This window comes from Neolamprologus multifasciatus, chromosome 5 (genome assembly GCF_963576455.1).
Source record: "Neolamprologus multifasciatus chromosome 5, fNeoMul1.2, whole genome shotgun sequence".
NCBI classification, from domain to species: domain Eukaryota; kingdom Metazoa; phylum Chordata; class Actinopteri; order Cichliformes; family Cichlidae; genus Neolamprologus; species Neolamprologus multifasciatus.
Genome location: NC_140443.1, coordinates 18,669,891 through 18,687,480, shown reverse-complemented (window position 1 = coordinate 18,687,480; position 17,590 = coordinate 18,669,891). Strand labels below are relative to the sequence as shown.

Genomic DNA, 17,590 nt, shown 5'->3' with positions numbered 1-17,590 from the left:
ACCTTCCCCCTTGACTCTTCGCCCTCGTTGCAGTTGTCTTTTTCTACCCCCAGCACGCACGTTAGCAACATGAGTGGGGCAAACGCTAAAAAGGGCTCTTCCTCCGGTGTGGTGGAGTGGGTCAGCTCGGCCTGTCGGTTTGCAACAGATAGAAACGACTTCAGAAGGTAAGACAGAGCAGACAGCAGTGATAGTAAGAGGGTTTTTGGGGCGGTTAGCCGTGTTGCTAGCGTTAGCACTGGTGTGCCAATGAGGGAATCTGTCCTTGTCCTCTCACTCACTAGGCTACACTATAACTACAGAAACGGACAATAAAATTACAATTATGATTATCAGTTTAATGGAGTTGTATGATAATATTACCACCATAATAGTTATTTTTAGTTTGTTTATCAACGAACAGAAGAAATGGGCTAATCTCATCGATTAACCACTTTGTCAAACTTTAGGGAGAGTCTAGTCTCTACTCTAAGGGCCTCAGGAAGCTTAATGTATACAGTATGACGGGTAGCTAGTTAATCAATGTTTAGTGGCCAGTATGTTCAGACAGTTGGATCCCAGCAGCACATTGTAAGCTATGTAGGATTACCTGGACACCAGAATTTAGGAAGATCCTACTATTGTTTGCATATTAGCATGCGATAGTTTTTTTTTGTTTTTCTTAAATATATGGTTCATATCTGTCAGAGGCAGAAAATTCTCAACATCTGTGTACCAAATATGCCAAAATACTGGCTCCCCAAGGATTAAGGTAAATGCCACGTACCGGATATACTAGGTATGATGTTAAGCCTATAAGATATATTTATATATTCATATATTTATTTTTAAAAAATAGCCAGCCTCTGTAGCTGTGGGTTAGACCCAAGACATGCTCGAGAGGTTATATTGCTCAGCTGACCTGGGAAAGCCTTGGCATCTCACCCGGAGCAGGTGGTTGGGAAGGGAGCTCTGAGGGAAGTCTGAGCTTCTCTGCTTAGGCTGCTGCCTCCACGACCTAGCTCTGGATAAAGAGAAGAATATAAATTAATAGATGGGTGAGGTTATAGATACCTGTTGTCTTATAAATTTATGTTTGATCAGTTTCCCCTCACACCACAACCTGTAGCCACAGGTTGAACAGGGTATCGTTGCTGTTGATGGCATCACTGATTGTTTAAACCTTTTTTCTTTTCTTTTTTTTTAAGGAATCTTCTGGTGAATTTGGGCTTGTTTGCAGCTGGTGTTTGGGTTGCAAGAAATCTCTCAGATTTTGACCTGATGTCTCCTCAGCCAGTGACATAGCGTGACCCAAATACATCACAACCTGGATGATGGTGAGGTCATCTTCTTTGCTAGAGCTGGAGAGAGGTGTGATCTGTGTGCACACCTCTAATGAACAAAAGGAGAAAGCATTTATCACGGAATAACTGCTGTTTTTCTACAGATTATTCTGACTGACACGTTTCTTCTCCTTTAGGCATCTTGGACCAACAAAGAAGAAACAGTGGTCACAAATAAACTCATGAAACCGTTTTTATGACGTGTTTTAGTTTGAAAACTTTTGTCTTGTTTACTTGTGTTAGATCCATTGACCTTTTGACCATTTGTTAGTTTTTTAAAACCTTTCTTGTAAGTGTAGATTACCTTTAAACAAACATTTAATTTTTGTGTTTGATTCCCAGCTAAGCAGTTACTTTAAATAGAAATATCTCTAGTCCTGCTGCTTGACTCCTGAGTCTCGTGTGACGTGATTTTTATGCAGTCATGTCTGTTTCAGAGCTCTTTGTTGCTGCTGCTCGTAAATATCTGTCTGCTGGTAGAAAGTCCCTCTCTGCTCCTCAGAGTCTGGACCTGGCTTCACAGGTGTCAGCTGTAGATTTGGGGTTGAAGCCTGCTGTTCTGTACGATATTAACGGTGCCTGCACAGAGCAAGTGAAGCACTATCTGAGCTCTTTACAGTCTCTCCAGCTTGTGTCTAAATCGCTTCTCACGCTGGATTTAAATGGAAATGGTCTCATTGTTAATCCGGTCACAGTCAAGTCAAATCTAGAGCAGGTTCGTGACGGGAGCAGCGTAGCTGTGATTGATGTCTGCCACTCACAGGAGACTCCCACCATCGCTGACCCACTGAGGGGAGACCTGAAGCGCATGATACAAGATTTACTACTTCTACTGGGAGGGGTGCAGCAGCTTGACGAGGTTGAGAGGCTTCTCAGTGGCGGAGAGAAATGTGAGGAGTGGAACCTGTGCACTGTGTTTGGGCTCTTACTGGGTTACCCCGTCACTTACTGGTTTGATCACACTAAGAGTTTCGACAACTGTCTGTCCATGACTCCCCTCACGGTGGTTACGGCTTCAGCAACATGGCAGCCGGATACTGCAGCTCACAGATGTTGTCTGTATTCCTTCAGTGTCCCAGCTGCTCTCCAAGAGGAGATAAAGTCTGACCTGGAAACCTGGAAGCTCCGTCTGCAGCAGAGATTTGAGCAGCAAAACCTCCTAAAAGATCTCACGATTAATCAATCTATAGTCACACTGCCCTCAGTTTGTCTGTGAACATGATGTAAGTTTGTCTTTAAAGCAAATGCTGTGGATTATTTATGACCGTAATAAACACTGTCAAAACAGCCGTTGGGTTATTGGTGTGTGCGGCATGTTGTTCTTCAGCTTGTGTGTTTGCGTCCTTGTATAGATAATGCTGTTTCAAGTGTTTAAATTCATGAGGAAAAATGTTCTCATCAGAACGTTTTAACTGATAAGCTATATTGTCATTGACCTCACTCATAAAAATAGCGACTATAATGCAACGTGACCTGACAATACATAACTCAGGTTAAGACTAGTGTGAGAGAAAGATGTTACATACATACATCACCCTCTGAGCTTCAGCGGACCGCAACAGTGAAACTCCACTTTCAGTCAGTGTAAAGTTTAACTACACATTTAATCTCTGAGACATGTTAATATCAGAAAAAGCAGTGCGAGTTCTACAGTATATCTTAGGTTTTCCACAGATACAGAAATGCTGCTGTAGTTAATGGAAGAATATGTCAGCACATCTCTTCAGGCTTAATTTGAGAGAGAAATGTTACAGAAAAAGCTCCAGTAGCCCATTACTCAGAATAACTTGTAATTAGAAAAGAGAAAGTGTTTTTTAATTCAGATGTTTTTTTCTTACGGTGCACACATTATAAAAGACAGACATTTCTGTATTATACAAGAACTTTTCTGTAATTTCATTGTTATCTACGGCTTAATTGCTTTGGTGTAGTATGAATAGCCATGAGGGAGATCTTTATTAGCATGAAAACCTATGAAAATACATTCAGTCCAAAGTTTTATGCCCTTTGTGTTTTCAAAAGTCATGCAGTGGGCCGGATCGGAATCTTTGTTGTCTGATTCTGGCCCTCATGTTTGATACACCAAGGTTTGAAACTTCTTTAATGATGAATATTTCCGGCTTGCAAGTGTGATAATAAATTCCAAAAACTCTTATTTTCTGAATATTTTATTACAGAAAGTTTCCACTACATAACCTTAAAACCACAGCATAATGCCACTTTAAAGTCCAGCCTGAAAAAGTTTAATTCGACCTACTTTAAACTGCAATTCACAAAAAATGGAAATTCTGCCAAGTTGAATACGGCAGCATTTAAAATCAATCAAAATACTAACCATCTGAGTATTGCATAATAAAAAAAAAGGAAGAAGAACAAATTGCACCTTTTAAAACAGACCTGGTGGCAGAATATGACAATAAACATTTATATTGCATCTTCCCATCTACATCAGAGCAGCCACCTTGTGTCTTTTTGTCTTATCAGAATAAGAGCGTTTGAATCCAAAGGTGTCGTCAGTATATAGTGATGCTTTGTGTGTTTGATAAGACTTGAAAAGACATTCTACATGAATACAGTCCATCTATAAAGTGAAAAGAGCTTGAGGAAGGAAACGGGGTACCTCTGTTTTCCTTCAAGCCTGCAAATTATTATTTCACTTCACACATCTGACCTGCATGCCATTATTGTGCCAACCTAAAACCAGCAATCACACAACAAAGCACAGCCTTTCTGTTTTCCTGGTAGGTTGACATTTGATTGCAGAGACAGGATTTCAGCTCCCTGACACCAACCTGCTGTATGAAGATCAGCTGGATTCAAGTCTGACACATTTATAGCTCACAATTATTAACATTCATTCACCTGCATACAGCGTGTAACAACGGAGAGCAACTGTTTCCATAAATCTGAGGTAGTTTTAACCTAACCAGCAGAGCTCTTCAAGCTTTTTAGGCTGCGGTAAGTCAGAGCGGCTGAATGACTGACAGCACTTCCCCGCAGCGGCCGCTGACTTTCAGCTCTGCCAGGTGGTCTGCTCGGGTGGGCCCTATGTTCAGGATGGCGACTGGCATCTCCCTGTCCCTCGCTGCCAGTAAAAACCTGTATCCTGAGTACACCTGAGAAACATCAATGAGGAACAACGTATTCAGTTAAGGAACAGTGTGCTGAAAGCTAACAAACTGGTTTACTAGTTTATCCAAGACCCACCTGTAAAGATGAACCCATGACGAGCACCGCGTCCGACTCTGCCAGCCTTTCGTGCACAAAATGCACAGTTGCTTTGTTCACGGAGTCTCCAAAAAACGTGACCTCAGGCTTCAGTATCCCGCCACAGTCATCACAGGAGGGAACTCTGAAATGGAGGACCTGCTCATCCTCCAAGAAGACGTCTCCGTCTGGGGCCACAGTGCCTGCCTGAGCTTGCCACTCTGGGTTTAAAGATATAAATCGCCTCTGGAGCTCCTCCCGTGCTGAGATGGCACCACAGCCAAGGCACGTGACCCTGAGGATGCCCAGATTTCATCCTCAAAATGTCTTCTAGTCAGTTAACATGCAAACATACAGCATTTCCTAATAACTCCTGGTGATCCAGAGGGTGTGTGTTTTAATTACTGTCACCAAACCAATGTCTTTACAGACTGATGGATGTCAGTGACTGTTTCTCAGCTGTTCTTGAGTTTCTTTGGATCGTGGCATGATATATTGACTCGATTAGTGGCAGTAAAGTCCATTTTTCAGGATGGGGGTAAATGCTTTTCACAGAACTGTAGAATATAGTGGTGATTGCACATGAAAACATCACTAAAGTAATCCAACATTTTGCCAATGACACCTGGAAACTTTTACCTACGAGGCATTCTCAGTGCGTGGCTTTTACTCATAAATAAGTAGTGTTTATACAGTACATTGCATTGTATTGTTGTAACACTGCCATAACTTCTTAATTGACGCTTATTGTCTATGATGCATATGTGAGTTTATGCGTTCTCACCTGTGGGCACAGCCGTGGAGCTCTGTGAGTCTCTTCTGACCTGCCTTTGAGTGAAGAGCATCTACATTCTGCGTAACCAGCCAGTGCAGCTTGCCCCTCTCCTCCCACCGCTGCAGGGCCTTGTGTGCAGAGTTCGGCCAGTGGGAGGAAAACTGCGGCCATCCGACGAAGTTTCTGGCCCAGTAGCGCTGACGGGACTTTGCGCTGCGGACAAACTCTGCGTACTGCATGGGTCGTCGGTCAGTGCGGGCGTACAGCCCGACGCCCTCCGAACGGTAATCGGGGATGCCCGACTCCGTGGACAGACCCGCTCCGGTCATGACAAACAGGCGTCTGGCTCGGGTCACAAAGTCCTGCAGCAGCTCCAGTGAGTGGGCGTCGGTGATGCTGCAGGCGGGGACAAAGTTCATCAGCCTCCTTACAGGTGCTGTGTGCGGAGCCAGGACCCGCCATGGCAGCCTCATCATCTGCAAGCAGACGTTAAATAAACACACTTTTTGACACGATGGTTTTTTGCTTGTTTGTTTTTCCACGACAAATAAAAGATAGCGAGAAAACTACCCGCTTACTAACTTATAATACTTTTATTATACAGTTTTTAAGTTTTAATTTCGAAAAAAAAACCTCGAATATGTAAGAAGGAAGAAGCATTAACAACACTTTCTTTTTACACACGTTTAAACATTTAGCTTGACAGTTAGTTTACCTTATTAGGGACTTACAGCGGTAGTTACAGTCAGTGACGTCAGCAGCAGCAGAAAGTGACAGCAGCTAAAACGAGTTGTTGAATAACACAGTAGCACTTATGAGATAACATTGGCAGGAACAGGAAATACCTATTTGATGGTAGCACCAAACACAGCCGCCTTGTAGTCTGGGAGTTGTAGTCTTAGTTGTATCTTTTAGCTTAAGAAATTTTTATTTGATGACACAGTCACATTGAATCATTTTTAGTTTTTGTGACAATCTCAGATAAGTAAATAATAATAACAATAATCATTATTTTAGTTTTGATCAGCAGCTTCCCTCCACTGTCCTGGACTGTTTCATTTCTCTTGTGGTTTGGCCTAATTTACACTTTTGCCTAGTGGAGCACTGACTGTTGCTTATTCTAGGATGTTTTCGCTTTCATTTGCAGTATCATTTGTTTATCTGTTTGTTAGGTGAATTTTGCATAACTGTCATTCTGTCCTTTTTGTTTCTAGTCCTGCAGCGAGTGCATGGCTGGCCTCTGGCCACAGGTTTGGTGCATATACTGGGAGTTCTCTCAATATTTGCATTAACATAATTTGTTAGTATGTTCATTTAGTGTGGTGTTTGTGGTAGCTTTCATAGTTTGTTTGCTAACAGAATACTCCTAGTGTCCCAGGAGAGGTTGGTTTGCTGCCAGCAGCTGAAGTTATGACTTCTTCCTTTTTTTCATAGTTTCAGTAAATCTTAATCAAGTTGCCTGACCTACACTGACTCTTGTGGTCTCTTAACTGAAGCCTCTATATCCTTTTACTTATACAGTAACATAAAGTCAGCTATGATGTTTACAAACAGGGAACAAAAGAGAGAAGTCTGTTAAACACACATCCTCACAAACGGATTAAAATCCATCCATTTATCCATTCTCTTCTTTGTGACTAATTCAGGGTAGCCGGTGGAGGCTGGAGCCTGTCCCAGATGACTAAAATCCCATTTAATATGCTGCTGCACCAACAAACTACTTACACTGTTTGACAAGCAAACAGTTGCAAGGCAACAAGATTTATTGCAAAGAAGCATTGTTACAACAAAGAAATAATCAAACAAACACAAGCTATGTGTAGTAAAAAATGTACGGGAGCTGACGTCAGGCCTGGGTATTTTAGGTGTGCAAGTGTGAGTTCTTTCAAATTTCTTCTTCTCTTTCTTCTCTACATATTTGAATTGTTTGCCTTTTTATCACTGCTAATGCCTTTTTCAGTTTGAGTGGTTTTTAATTTTCATTGTACTTATTTTGACCTACAACAGTTTTAGTTAAAATAATATATCTAAACAGAATAATATCAGTTTTATGTTTTTAAAAAACGTTTTACATTTGCTTTAAAAAAGTGCTTCAGAAATAAAGCAGATAAAGCAAAGTCAATCCTGTTGGACTGTGACACACACTGTCCCAGGAGTCCAGATAATCTAAAATGTATTATCAGTAGCGGTTTTAGATACGGGCGACACGGGCAGTTGCCCGGGGCGGCATCGTGGTGGGGGCGGCATCACGAGCATCGGCAAAAAAAATAAAAATAAAAAATGCTCGTACTCATGCTGCCCCGACGTCATGCCAGCGCATATTGGGAATGTCATAGGCACCGATCGGTTTTCTATCGCCCATTTGCTGGGAGTAAGGACGCCCTCCGTTTGCGAGGTGCGCCTGCTGCTTGCTGCACAGAGAGGAGAGGGCGGGGCGGCGGGGGATTCTCTGACCGGCTGGAGCAGCATCTAATAACCAACTCACAAAATAAAACAAAATAAAAACAAATCAACAAACACGAAAACACCAGACATCATGATACAGACTTAAAATTTGCACCGATTTTTTTCTTTTTTCGAAATTCTGTACACGAAAAGTGAGCGCGAGAGCCCTCGGTGCGCCTGCTCGCTACTGAAGTCAAAGTAAACTTTATTGTCATCTCCGCTACATACAGTCCAGTATATAGAGAGACGAGACGACGAGACGACCAGTTACAGCAGTGCAAGTAAACAAACAATAAATATAAGAAGAGTAAGAAAATAAATATACACTTTAGGACTCGGGGTAAAGGGATCAATAACAATTTAAAATTTATAATTTAAAGTTTCACACACAACCCGTCGAAAGGGGAGGGGCCTGCTGCTTCCAAATAGAGCGCATTTCATTTATAATGATGTAAATCCAAGCCCATTATCTATTCATGATTTGAATCCTGGGTTGTGTGAAATCCCAGAAATGCACCCTAGACAAAGTGAATCTGTGAACTAAGGTGTAGGTGTGTTAGGTCATGTTGTGGTGATCCTCGGGTTGGGGGATTTGTGTTCATACTGGAGTGCAACATTAAAACCAAGATGGACAAGAAAAGCTCAAAGCCATCAGGTGATCAGTTTAGAAAAAAGAGAAAAGAAGAGGAGGAGAAACGAGCAAAAGATGCAGGTAAGCAGATGTGTGATTGGATAATGGCAGGTCATCCTGAAACAATCAGAATCAGAATACTTTATTAATCCCTAAGGAAATGATGTGGGTTACAGTTGCTCCAAGAAGAAATGGTGAAAATAGCAACAGTAACAGACTAAACTCCAAACAATACATTATGTTACAGATTTTAATATTAATTGTCAGTTGTTGATTTGTCCTGTTCTCATTGTGTGATGAATTATGATGGCTGTTTGGTAGCCGTTTGCATACAATGCATACGCTCTCTCTCTTCATATGTGTGTGTGTGTACAACAGTTTTATGTACAATCCTTAATATGTTTTGTCTGTGTGTGTGTGTGGGGGGGGGGGGGGGGGGGGGGGGGCGCCAGAGGGAGTGTTCGCCCAGGGCGCCAAACAGGCTAGGACCGCCACTGTGTATTATTTTTATTATATGACTGAGCATCCCCAAATCACACAAAAGTGTGTGGGAGGAATAATCATGGAAACAAGAAGATGTCTCGCTCTCTCTCTGACTGTGATGATGAACAACAAGCAAAGGAATACGTCTTCAGACAAGAAAAGGATTAATGTTGGTATCTGCCTTACAATATAAAGCCTAAAGGCGACTGCTGTTGTGATTTTGCGCAAAATAAATTGAATTGATTTCCTGGTTTCTAGGTAGTTGCGTAAAAGCAAGTCACCATCACTGCTTACTTTGAAACACCGGAGACTTTTTTTTAAATAAGCTGCTTTGTTTTGTTGAAACTCACTTGATCCTGTTCTTTGCATCCCTAAAAGTTAACTAAAACAAAACAAAACAAAACAAAACAAAACACTAGCACCGAATGTCTTAACGGCCGCCAGCGCAAAATCCTTTCTTCGCCTCAAAAAGCTACCTGGATTTATTAAAAAGGGTCAGTGTCGGTTATACAACTAAAAGACTTGAATACTTGTATTGTAACAGCTGGTCTTGTCGCATATGTGTGTTTATAGTATTTTACCTTTCACAGTGCATTATTTCTGAACATTTAAATGAATCATACAAACGTGATTGCCTACTGAAATTTATGAGAAAACGCAAAACAAACAAACAAAAAAACAAAAAGAAAAACAAAAATCAAATAAAAAAACTTCTGAATTTGTTTGTGGGATTTGTGATAGTTGGGAATTTCTTGGGGATAAGATTATGCTTTTTCTTTTCAGAGTGAGTGCGTAACTGTGAGTGAATGGCTCAAAATTGTGAGCACAGTTTGGCTCTGTCCTGTATCTTCCCTGAGTCATCATCCTGCATGTTTAGAAAGCTAATCTCTTTCTGCTCCTCATTAATCATACTACTACTTTATAAAAGGTGACGAAAACTGAGGTCAGAGAACTGAAAATGTAGTTATTAATGTGCATGTGTTATGTGTCAAATTACTTACTTACTTACTCTGTATTATTATAATAATAAATTTGGCCTTAAATATTATCATGACAGGCATGTCCACTCAGCTCATCTTATTTGGTTTTCTTGCATGGCAAATTCTAAAAGTGCTGATGAACTGAAACCGATTAACTTACTGTTAATATTTTAGTTCCTCACGTGAAAACGAAAATGCGTGCAGCTCCTGCGTGGTCCCATAAGGTCTTTTCAAAGTAAAAGTCATCTAGAGCGTCACACATGCATCCGAGTTTTGTTTTTAATCACATAAATAAATAAAATACCTGGTTGACCTCGTAGCTGTGATACAAAGCTTGTATAATGACGTGCTTATACAGTTATAATCACAAACAGTGATGGAAAGGAATGAATTACAAATTCTGGCAGTGGGCTGGAACATGAACTGAGTGAGGTGTCGTCGTGTATAGACGATCTTCGCAGCAGTAGTTTCGCGTTTAGGGGTTCAGGTCAGACCCCTTCCTCTAAAACGCGTTGGCTCTATGAACAGATTCTGTCCATTTGTGTATCCGGTAAGTTTGATTATTTAAACATATAAATTGCCGTTGTTCTTGTCAGCATCAGCTATCTGACTGTGTGTCTGTCTGCGATGTTGGCTTCAAACCGAAAATAAAACAGACCACTGAGTGCGATGTCAGTGAGGTTATTTTTTAAGCTACGGTTTTGTGTTTTTAGTCTTTAAGTGACACTGTAACATTAGTTTGTTTTAGCGTCCTTTTTCTCTACTAATAAAGTTCACCAGTACCCAGAGCCACAGCCGCTGAACAATGATTTTTTTTAACTAATAATATTTTATCAGAAACATTTTCCTGTAACTAGAAGTAACGTCTTACCAGTATAAGGCCTGAAGTGTAATCCACCTACAGCTTCCCCCAGAGACATACCTGCTGATTGATAGAGTGACTTAATAATTCAGCTTCTTGTACTCATGTAGCAAACTCTATCCAACAACAGTTTATACTACTTTAACTATATGATTGGAAATCATTGCATAGTTGGACTTACTGAAAACTGTGCTATGTTAGGAGGGGAAAGCAAGTGTGGTGGGCACACTATTATCCCCCAGGTCCCTGGGGGGGGGGGGGGGGGGGGGGGATTACGCCTCTCCAATATTTAAAAGTATCCTGTAGTAGTTGAGAGAAACCTATGCTAAAGACAGCCAGACATGCAGGTGAAGAATCAAAACAAAAGTAAAAGAAGACAACATTCTGGACATTACTCAGATACAGTGGGGCAAAAAAGTATTTAGTCAGCCACCGATTGTGCAAGTTCCCCCACTTAAAATGATGACAGAGGTCAGTAATTTGCACCAGAGGTACACTTCAACTGTGAGAGACAGAATGTGAAAAAAAAAAATCCATGAATTCACATGGTAGGATTTGTAAAGAATTTATTCGTAAATCAGGGTGGAAAATAAGTATTTGGTCAATAACAAAAATACAACTCAATACTTGGCCATGGCGGAGTTTGGAGTCTGACTGGTTGAGGCTGTGGACAGGTGTCTTTTATACAGATGATGAGGTCAAACAGGTGCCATTCATACAGGTAACGAGTGGGGGACAGAAAAGCTTCTTACAGAAGACGTTACAGGTCTGTGAGAGCCAGGGATTTTCCTTGTTTGAGGTGACCAAATACTTATTTTCCACCCTGATTTACGAATAAATTCTTTACAAAGCCTACCATGTGAATTCATGGATTTTTTTTTCACATTCTGTCTCTCACAGTTGAAGTGTACCTCTGGTGCAAATTACTGACCTCTGTCATCATTTTAAGTGGGGGAACTTGCACAATCGGTGGCTGACTAAATACTTTTTTGCCCCACTGTACATCGAGACTGGAATGAAGACACACAGCACATAATTCTATAACCCATAATTGTGATTCTAATCAGATATTACAAGGTCCTGAATTTAATTAAACAATAAAGCCAACATTTTTTGTTTATTTATTTTTTTTAAATAATTATTTCTTTGTTTCTTTTCCAGGTTGAAAGCTGTTTACACACATTTTAAGCTGCCATTGCTGTCATGAATGACATAAAAATCCTCTTATATGTAATCGGATTTATCTTGTCAGTCCTTTTCTGTATATGTAAATACATGTGCAAAAGCCCTGACAATGAAAATTGTAAGTACTCCACAGCTGCTACTTTCATTTGTTTTTGTGTGTGTGTGTGTGTGTGTGTGTGTATGGGTCGAGTGGGTGGGTCGATGGGTGTGGGAGGAGTGGGAGGAGGGTGTGGCAGGGAGGGATCAGTTAAGCCTTGATGATATACTTTGGTGCTCACTATTGTGGACATTTACACATCGGTTTTTGTATTTTCTAATTCGTTTTTTATTTTGTTTTGACTTTTTGTTTTTAATTCATTTTTTTCTTTTTTCGAAAAGCATGTTGATTAATGTCTCATAGTATATATATATGTATATAGTTAGTTAGTTTTACAAGTTCACAAAGTAATTTCAATTAGTTTTAAGTTTTATTTTACTTAACAAAAATGTTTTCTACACATCTATATTTAATTAGTAGTTCTGCTTTAGTTAACTACATGAGGACTCAGAGACCAACTCTCCCGAGGGCTATATTTAAATGTTGTTTTATGATGTTTTTATTACAACATGCAGCATTGTTAAACTGGGCATTTAGTGTAGTATATAAATCTTTTTGTGTCGTTTAATGGTATATTGAAAAGATGTTTTAAAAAAAAATGTGATAAAAATTGTGGATAATATGAAGTTCTTACTGGTTTTCACTTTGACTTGATTTCACCAACATTAAATCAGATTAAGATTGGTATCTACCATAACACAACATCATCTTGATGCATGTTCAATCATCCATTTAAGTAAATCTCCAAAAGTTGATTCTGTTCATCTGGACGTAGCGTTTTCAGTGGGAGAAACGTTTCGTCACTCATTAAGTGACTTCTTCAGTCTCAGCTGACTGCAGGTTTCTCCAGTCTTATAAACAGTACATTTGCATAATGACTGAAACCAGCCCACTGAAGGAACAATGGGGTGGGAGGTCAGTTCCTTCAGCATAATTATGCAACTTTTCATGACCATAGATCAACAACCACTGATCAAGACCCACTGATCAATGGCCATGAGTACCATTCACAGAGAGTTGGGAAATGGCTGCAATCACAGCATTGTAAGACGGCGAAAGATGTACCCTTAGACCACCTTCTCAATTCAGAGATGGTCTTTCCCTTTTCACGTAAATGGCCTCCTTGACTCTGCACTCAAACCAGCGTTCCTCCCTGTCCAGGATGTGTACATCCTCTTCATTGAAAGAGTGTCCACTGGCCTGTAGGTGTAAATAGACTGCAGAGTGCGAATGTACTGTTTATAAGAAACCTGCAGTCAGCTGAGACTGAAGAAGTCACTTGGATGAGTGACGAAACGTTTCTCCCACTGAAAACGCTACGTCCAGATGAACAGAATCAACTTTTGGAGATTACACAACATTGAAAACTGTGAACACTAGACTACTAACAGACAGGCAGGCAGACAGAACTGATTACATACTCTCTCCCTTTGGGGGAACAAAATTAAAACCTTGGATTACATAATTATAATGCCAGTTATAATGAAATGTAACATTGCTGAGATGCTGTTTCAATTAGAAAAACACAATTATCTGTGCATCTTCTCCTAGAGATCAAAAAGACTACTAAGACAATGGCATGATAATCATCAGTCACTGATACCAAGTTTGATATGTATGAATGTGTAAAAACAAGCATACATGTTAAAAAAATTATACCCCCTAAAACATTTGCATTTGGGTTTTTACGTTTTGTTTTTTGTATCTTTGTTCCAGATGAATAATAACTTAACAACATATCCATATCTCCTGCACGTGGTAGTATTGTGATTTGATCACTACTTTGCACACCTTCTACTTAATGAGCAACTGAATGTTAGATGAGTTTAGGTCAACCTGGTAGTTCATCTGGACAGGGAATATCTGGTAGATCAGGAATATCTTTGAGTTCTAACAACAGCATTCCAATCGAGGTTCTTCTGACAAGTACAGGCAGGTTAAGTGGAGTGCAGTTCTGGGAGCAGCTGAAGCAAAAACCCAGATCATGCTCCTCGGTCTTTGACCCAGTTTTTGAGTTTATTATGGTCTTGTGAATCATTGGTTTGGATAAGAGTTTTTCTAGTTCTGTATTGGTTTAGTAGTAGTAGTTTTATATCAGTTAGTCTTGAGTTTTGTTTTTCTACTGCATCTGAGTTTTTTATTTCTAGTTCATGGTTCTTTGTTTTATGTTAGTTCCCATTAGTGTCGAGTCTGTTCCTGGTCTCATATCCATCTTGTCATCAGTGACTACTGTTCTAGTCTGTTTAGTCTCCATGTTTCGTTTCCTTTCTTTTCCCGATCATGTTCCCATGTCTATCTGGTCTCTCTGTCCTTCCATGTTAATTCATCTGTGGTCCAGTCCAGTGTCAAGTTCACGTGTCTCAGTCTAGAGCTGAGTGTGTGCTGTTTGCTGTTTTATTTTGATAGGCTCCTGCCTCGTGTGTATTATATTCAGTTTTTTACTTCCCTTGTCTCCTTAGTGGGTGATTAGCGTCAGCTGTGTACCCACCTGGGGCCTGTCCCGTCACGATCCTCTGTGTGTATATTGTCTGAGTCTTCCTCTGTTCCTTATCATGTTCCCCCTCATTGTGTCCAAGTTTGTGATACATACTTCAGTAACATTTTTAGAATCTTCTAAGAACTGCAAAATTTAAACTGGTTAAATACCTGCTGAAGTAACTTTTTTTGTTGCCCTCACTACTCGTTTTACATTCCTAGAAAAGGGACCAATCTCACAGGTGTAAACATACTGTGGGGTGTGTTTGCCCATAGTTTCTGCTGTTTCCTTTCTGAATTTTCCTGTAAATGACTTGTGAGTACAAAGAAAGTGCAGATCTGCCTCTGAGCAGCAGACATTTAGGATTGTGTTCTTGTTTCCTGGCTGTGACCTGCTGCACTGTTAAGCTGTTGCTTTGCATTTTTCAAGACAACATGTGAGAATCAATTTCAGTCTACATTTATGCGTAAAAGTTCTCCATCAGTGGACACGTCTATTCAAAAATCTTCTAAAATAAACCTCAGATAGTAGAGTGTGCGATAAATCTCAGATCCAGAGCTTAACTACGTGTAATCAGTTTGTCTTTGTATTGTGTGAAATGTTAGGCTCATATGTAACTAATAGGCCTCACACGTTATTGTTGTTGGTACCTTGAACCTGTTTGTTAACTAGACAATGCCACATAAATGTTCTTCACAGGAAGTGGTTTTGTTGACTACCACTCTGTTAACACCTTGTCTTCCCACAGTTCTTTTTCTTCCGTTCCATTTTCAACTGTACGCACACAGTGAAGTCTAAGTACAGTGGAAAAAAAGTAAACCTCTATATTTAATAGAGGAAATGACATCATATTTATTAAATTGAGAGAATGACAGTGTGTGAAAATCAGTTTAGAACTAAATAAAAAATAGTTTAACATTCATGACATGGTAAACAGTCTTCTATTATCACTGTTTGTACACGTGTTGGATATTTCTTAAGTGAAACTAATTAAGCACTTTTTCCCACACTTGAATAACTCAGCTGCTTCATGTAAAACAACCAAAGCTATAGATACCTCATGAATACAACATTTTTGTTGCTTTTTTGCTTACAGCTGTGATGGCTACCGCTGACCACACCACAAATGTCAATAACACTTCTCAGCAGTACACTCAGCAACCGACTGCAGCACCTGGGCCCTCTCAGTCCCAGCAGAGAGCGTCCTACCAGCCAGCACCATCTCAGCCTGATGACCCAGCTGAGCTCATGACCACATCACCCAGCCATGAACAGCCATTCCTAAGACCACCACCATCATATGAGGAAACAAGTTAGTTTGGATTTTGATCAACCCTGTATTTAACAAAAACTATGAAAACAATATATTTATTAGACTAAACAGGTCAAAACAGGCTTTGAAAACCAAAACCGTGGTTCTCTGGAAATCTTCTGCTGTTAGGGTTTCAATTGCTGCTGTATAATATTTATTTTTACACTACAGAACTGCATTTTTTGGTAATATTAAGTTTTTTTGGTATGATCGTGGTCTCATGCTAAGTTGTCTTTCTGTTTCCAGCTAGTCCTGCCTACCCTCTACAACTGATGCCTTCCAGCGAGACAGTGTTCATCCCACTGTACCTATCAGAGGGTACTGTGCATGAGTACAACGGTCTACAGGACAGCACAGACTTCCTAACGAGCTCTGCATGCGACCCTGAATTTGTTATACGCTAGGCTTAATAGTCATAGTGCCCCAAGCAGTTAGAAGGTGTTTCAGTGTTCATTAGAAATGCATCGATGGATGCACATGGAAGATAAATATGAACACGTTAAAGAAGCTAAAGTCAGGCGGTTGTACAGAAAATTATTGTGAAGTTTAATAGCTTTTGTTATCATTTTTATTATATTCTTTTATTATATATATATATTTTTACATTGAATACAGTTTGAGTTATAGATTTTAGAAAAGCAATCAGTTGTCAAACAGTGCATCTCTAGTGTGGATATCATCTCATCACTATCTCTGAATTTACTGCAGACCTGCAAAGTTCTGTTAACCTTTTTTCCTTTGTGTATTTGTGTGCATTGCCTTGTAAGTCATGCTACATGTGAATAAATTCAAAGAGTGCAAACATTTATTACTGAGGGTTTTTTCTCCATTCATGTCAGGTCAGCTGATCACTCACACTTCCTGAACACATACAGTTCCACTTTTTTAATGCATGCTGTTTTCAGTGTGTAAAAGATGCGTTTACACTGTATTATTTTTGTTAGGACATCACACGCTCCCCCATTGAGTGAGCTGATTTCTGGATCTGACTGTACATCCTGCACCTTAGCCTGTGTAGTGATATTGACAACAAAAATAATTAAAAATACACTTACCCAAACTGGCAGATTGCAGGTATGCCAGTTTACCAGTCCAGCTCTGGCTGGTAAACCAAACCAGATTAATAAATCTGCCCTAAATATTATTATGAGAGTTGTGAAAACTCATTTTGTCATTATTGATTTTCTGGCACGGAATACCTTTGAAGTAGCAAATAAATTACGATCGATTAGACTTACTATCAATATTTTTTTCCTCTTATGAAATAAAAGTGTCTGAGTTTCGCGCCTGTGCAGTTTAGCCAAACTTGCCGTCGAGAATTTTCAAAGTAAAAGCCATCTAAAGCGTCAAAAATTAATTGTTAACATGCCAATTTTTACTGTCTTGTTTTTAATTCGACAATAAATAAACAAACAGACTTCTGTGACCTCACTGTTCGGCCATGTTCATAAGAAAAGATGTGCTTATAGATCATGATTGTAAATAGTCTGTGAATGGAAGAAGGCTGGCAGTGGGCTGAAATATGCATTCAGTGTGGAGGCCACGTGTGTGGAAGATCTACAGCAGTAGTTTCGCGTTAAGGGGTTCAGATCAAACCCCTTCCTCTAAGACGTGTTGGCTCTGGATGTGCTCCCGTCCCATCGTGTATCCGGTGAGTTTAAATATTTAACTCTGTGTAGGTGTTCTTATCAGCATCACATATCTGACTGCGTGTTTCGGCATGCAGTCTGTGATTTTGGCTTCAAACCGAAAATAAAATTTAATTAAACAAAAACAAAAAAACCCTGACGGCTATTAGGACGATATCAATGAGGT

At 39.9% G+C, this 17,590-nt stretch overlaps 4 protein-coding genes across 5 annotated transcripts; 3 read left to right on the top strand and 1 right to left on the bottom strand.

Moving 5' to 3' along the window:
- Positions 1–33: 33 nt before the first annotated feature.
- On the top strand, positions 34–1,515 carry tomm6 (translocase of outer mitochondrial membrane 6 homolog (yeast)). The gene is made up of 3 exons (XM_085158601.1): positions 34–167; positions 1,188–1,316; positions 1,460–1,515. The coding sequence occupies exons 1-2, from the start codon at positions 70–72 to the stop codon at positions 1,282–1,284; spliced, it is 195 nt and encodes a 64-aa protein (XP_085014727.1). The 5' UTR covers positions 34–69; the 3' UTR covers positions 1,285–1,316; positions 1,460–1,515.
- Positions 1,516–1,576: 61 nt separating this feature from the next.
- sirt4 (sirtuin 4) lies at positions 1,577–6,155 on the bottom strand. 2 transcript variants are annotated; one of them, XM_085158586.1, is made up of 4 exons: positions 6,020–6,155; positions 5,314–5,780; positions 4,530–4,824; positions 1,577–4,438 (listed from the first exon to the last, which is right to left on the bottom strand). In XM_085158586.1, the coding sequence occupies exons 2-4, from the start codon at positions 5,778–5,780 to the stop codon at positions 4,286–4,288; spliced, it is 915 nt and encodes a 304-aa protein (XP_085014712.1). In that variant the 5' UTR covers positions 6,020–6,155; the 3' UTR covers positions 1,577–4,285. The 2 variants fall into 2 exon arrangements, with proteins under 2 accessions (XP_085014712.1, XP_085014713.1); XM_085158587.1 differs by having other exon boundaries at positions 6,036–6,152.
- On the top strand, positions 1,647–2,611 carry c5h1orf74 (chromosome 5 C1orf74 homolog). Its single transcript, XM_085158588.1, has one exon. It carries the CDS (start codon positions 1,747–1,749, stop codon positions 2,536–2,538), a length of 792 nt encoding a protein of 263 aa, XP_085014714.1. The 5' UTR covers positions 1,647–1,746; the 3' UTR covers positions 2,539–2,611.
- A 4,100-nt stretch (positions 6,156–10,255) lies between the features above and the next one.
- Positions 10,256–16,577, top strand: LOC146518403 (uncharacterized). The gene is made up of 3 exons (XM_085158600.1): positions 10,256–10,393; positions 15,560–15,775; positions 16,022–16,577. Exons 2-3 carry the CDS (start codon positions 15,565–15,567, stop codon positions 16,177–16,179), a joined length of 369 nt encoding a protein of 122 aa, XP_085014726.1. The 5' UTR covers positions 10,256–10,393; positions 15,560–15,564; the 3' UTR covers positions 16,180–16,577.
- Positions 16,578–17,590: the final 1,013 nt, after the last annotated feature.

What these genes read in the sequence shown, in the direction of transcription:
- tomm6 (XM_085158601.1), top strand. Translation starts at nt 70, where the DNA reads ATGAGTGGGGCAAACGCTAAAAAGGGCTCTTCCTCCGGTGTGGTGGAG. An exon ending in GATAGAAACGACTTCAGAAG is followed by an intron (nt 168 to 1,187) that starts GTAAGACAGAGC and finishes TTTTTTTTTAAG; the next exon opens with GAATCTTCTGGTGAATTTGG.
- c5h1orf74 (XM_085158588.1), top strand. Translation starts at nt 1,747, where the DNA reads ATGTCTGTTTCAGAGCTCTTTGTTGCTGCTGCTCGTAAATATCTGTCT.
- sirt4 (XM_085158586.1), bottom strand. Translation starts at nt 5,780, where the DNA reads ATGATGAGGCTGCCATGGCGGGTCCTGGCTCCGCACACAGCACCTGTA. An exon ending in CTCCACGGCTGTGCCCACAG is followed by an intron (nt 4,825 to 5,313) that starts GTGAGAACGCAT and finishes GGGCATCCTCAG; the next exon opens with GGTCACGTGCCTTGGCTGTG. An exon ending in TCATGGGTTCATCTTTACAG is followed by an intron (nt 4,439 to 4,529) that starts GTGGGTCTTGGA and finishes GATGTTTCTCAG; the next exon opens with GTGTACTCAGGATACAGGTT.
- LOC146518403 (XM_085158600.1), top strand. Translation starts at nt 15,565, where the DNA reads ATGGCTACCGCTGACCACACCACAAATGTCAATAACACTTCTCAGCAG. An exon ending in ACCATCATATGAGGAAACAA is followed by an intron (nt 15,776 to 16,021) that starts GTTAGTTTGGAT and finishes TTCTGTTTCCAG; the next exon opens with CTAGTCCTGCCTACCCTCTA.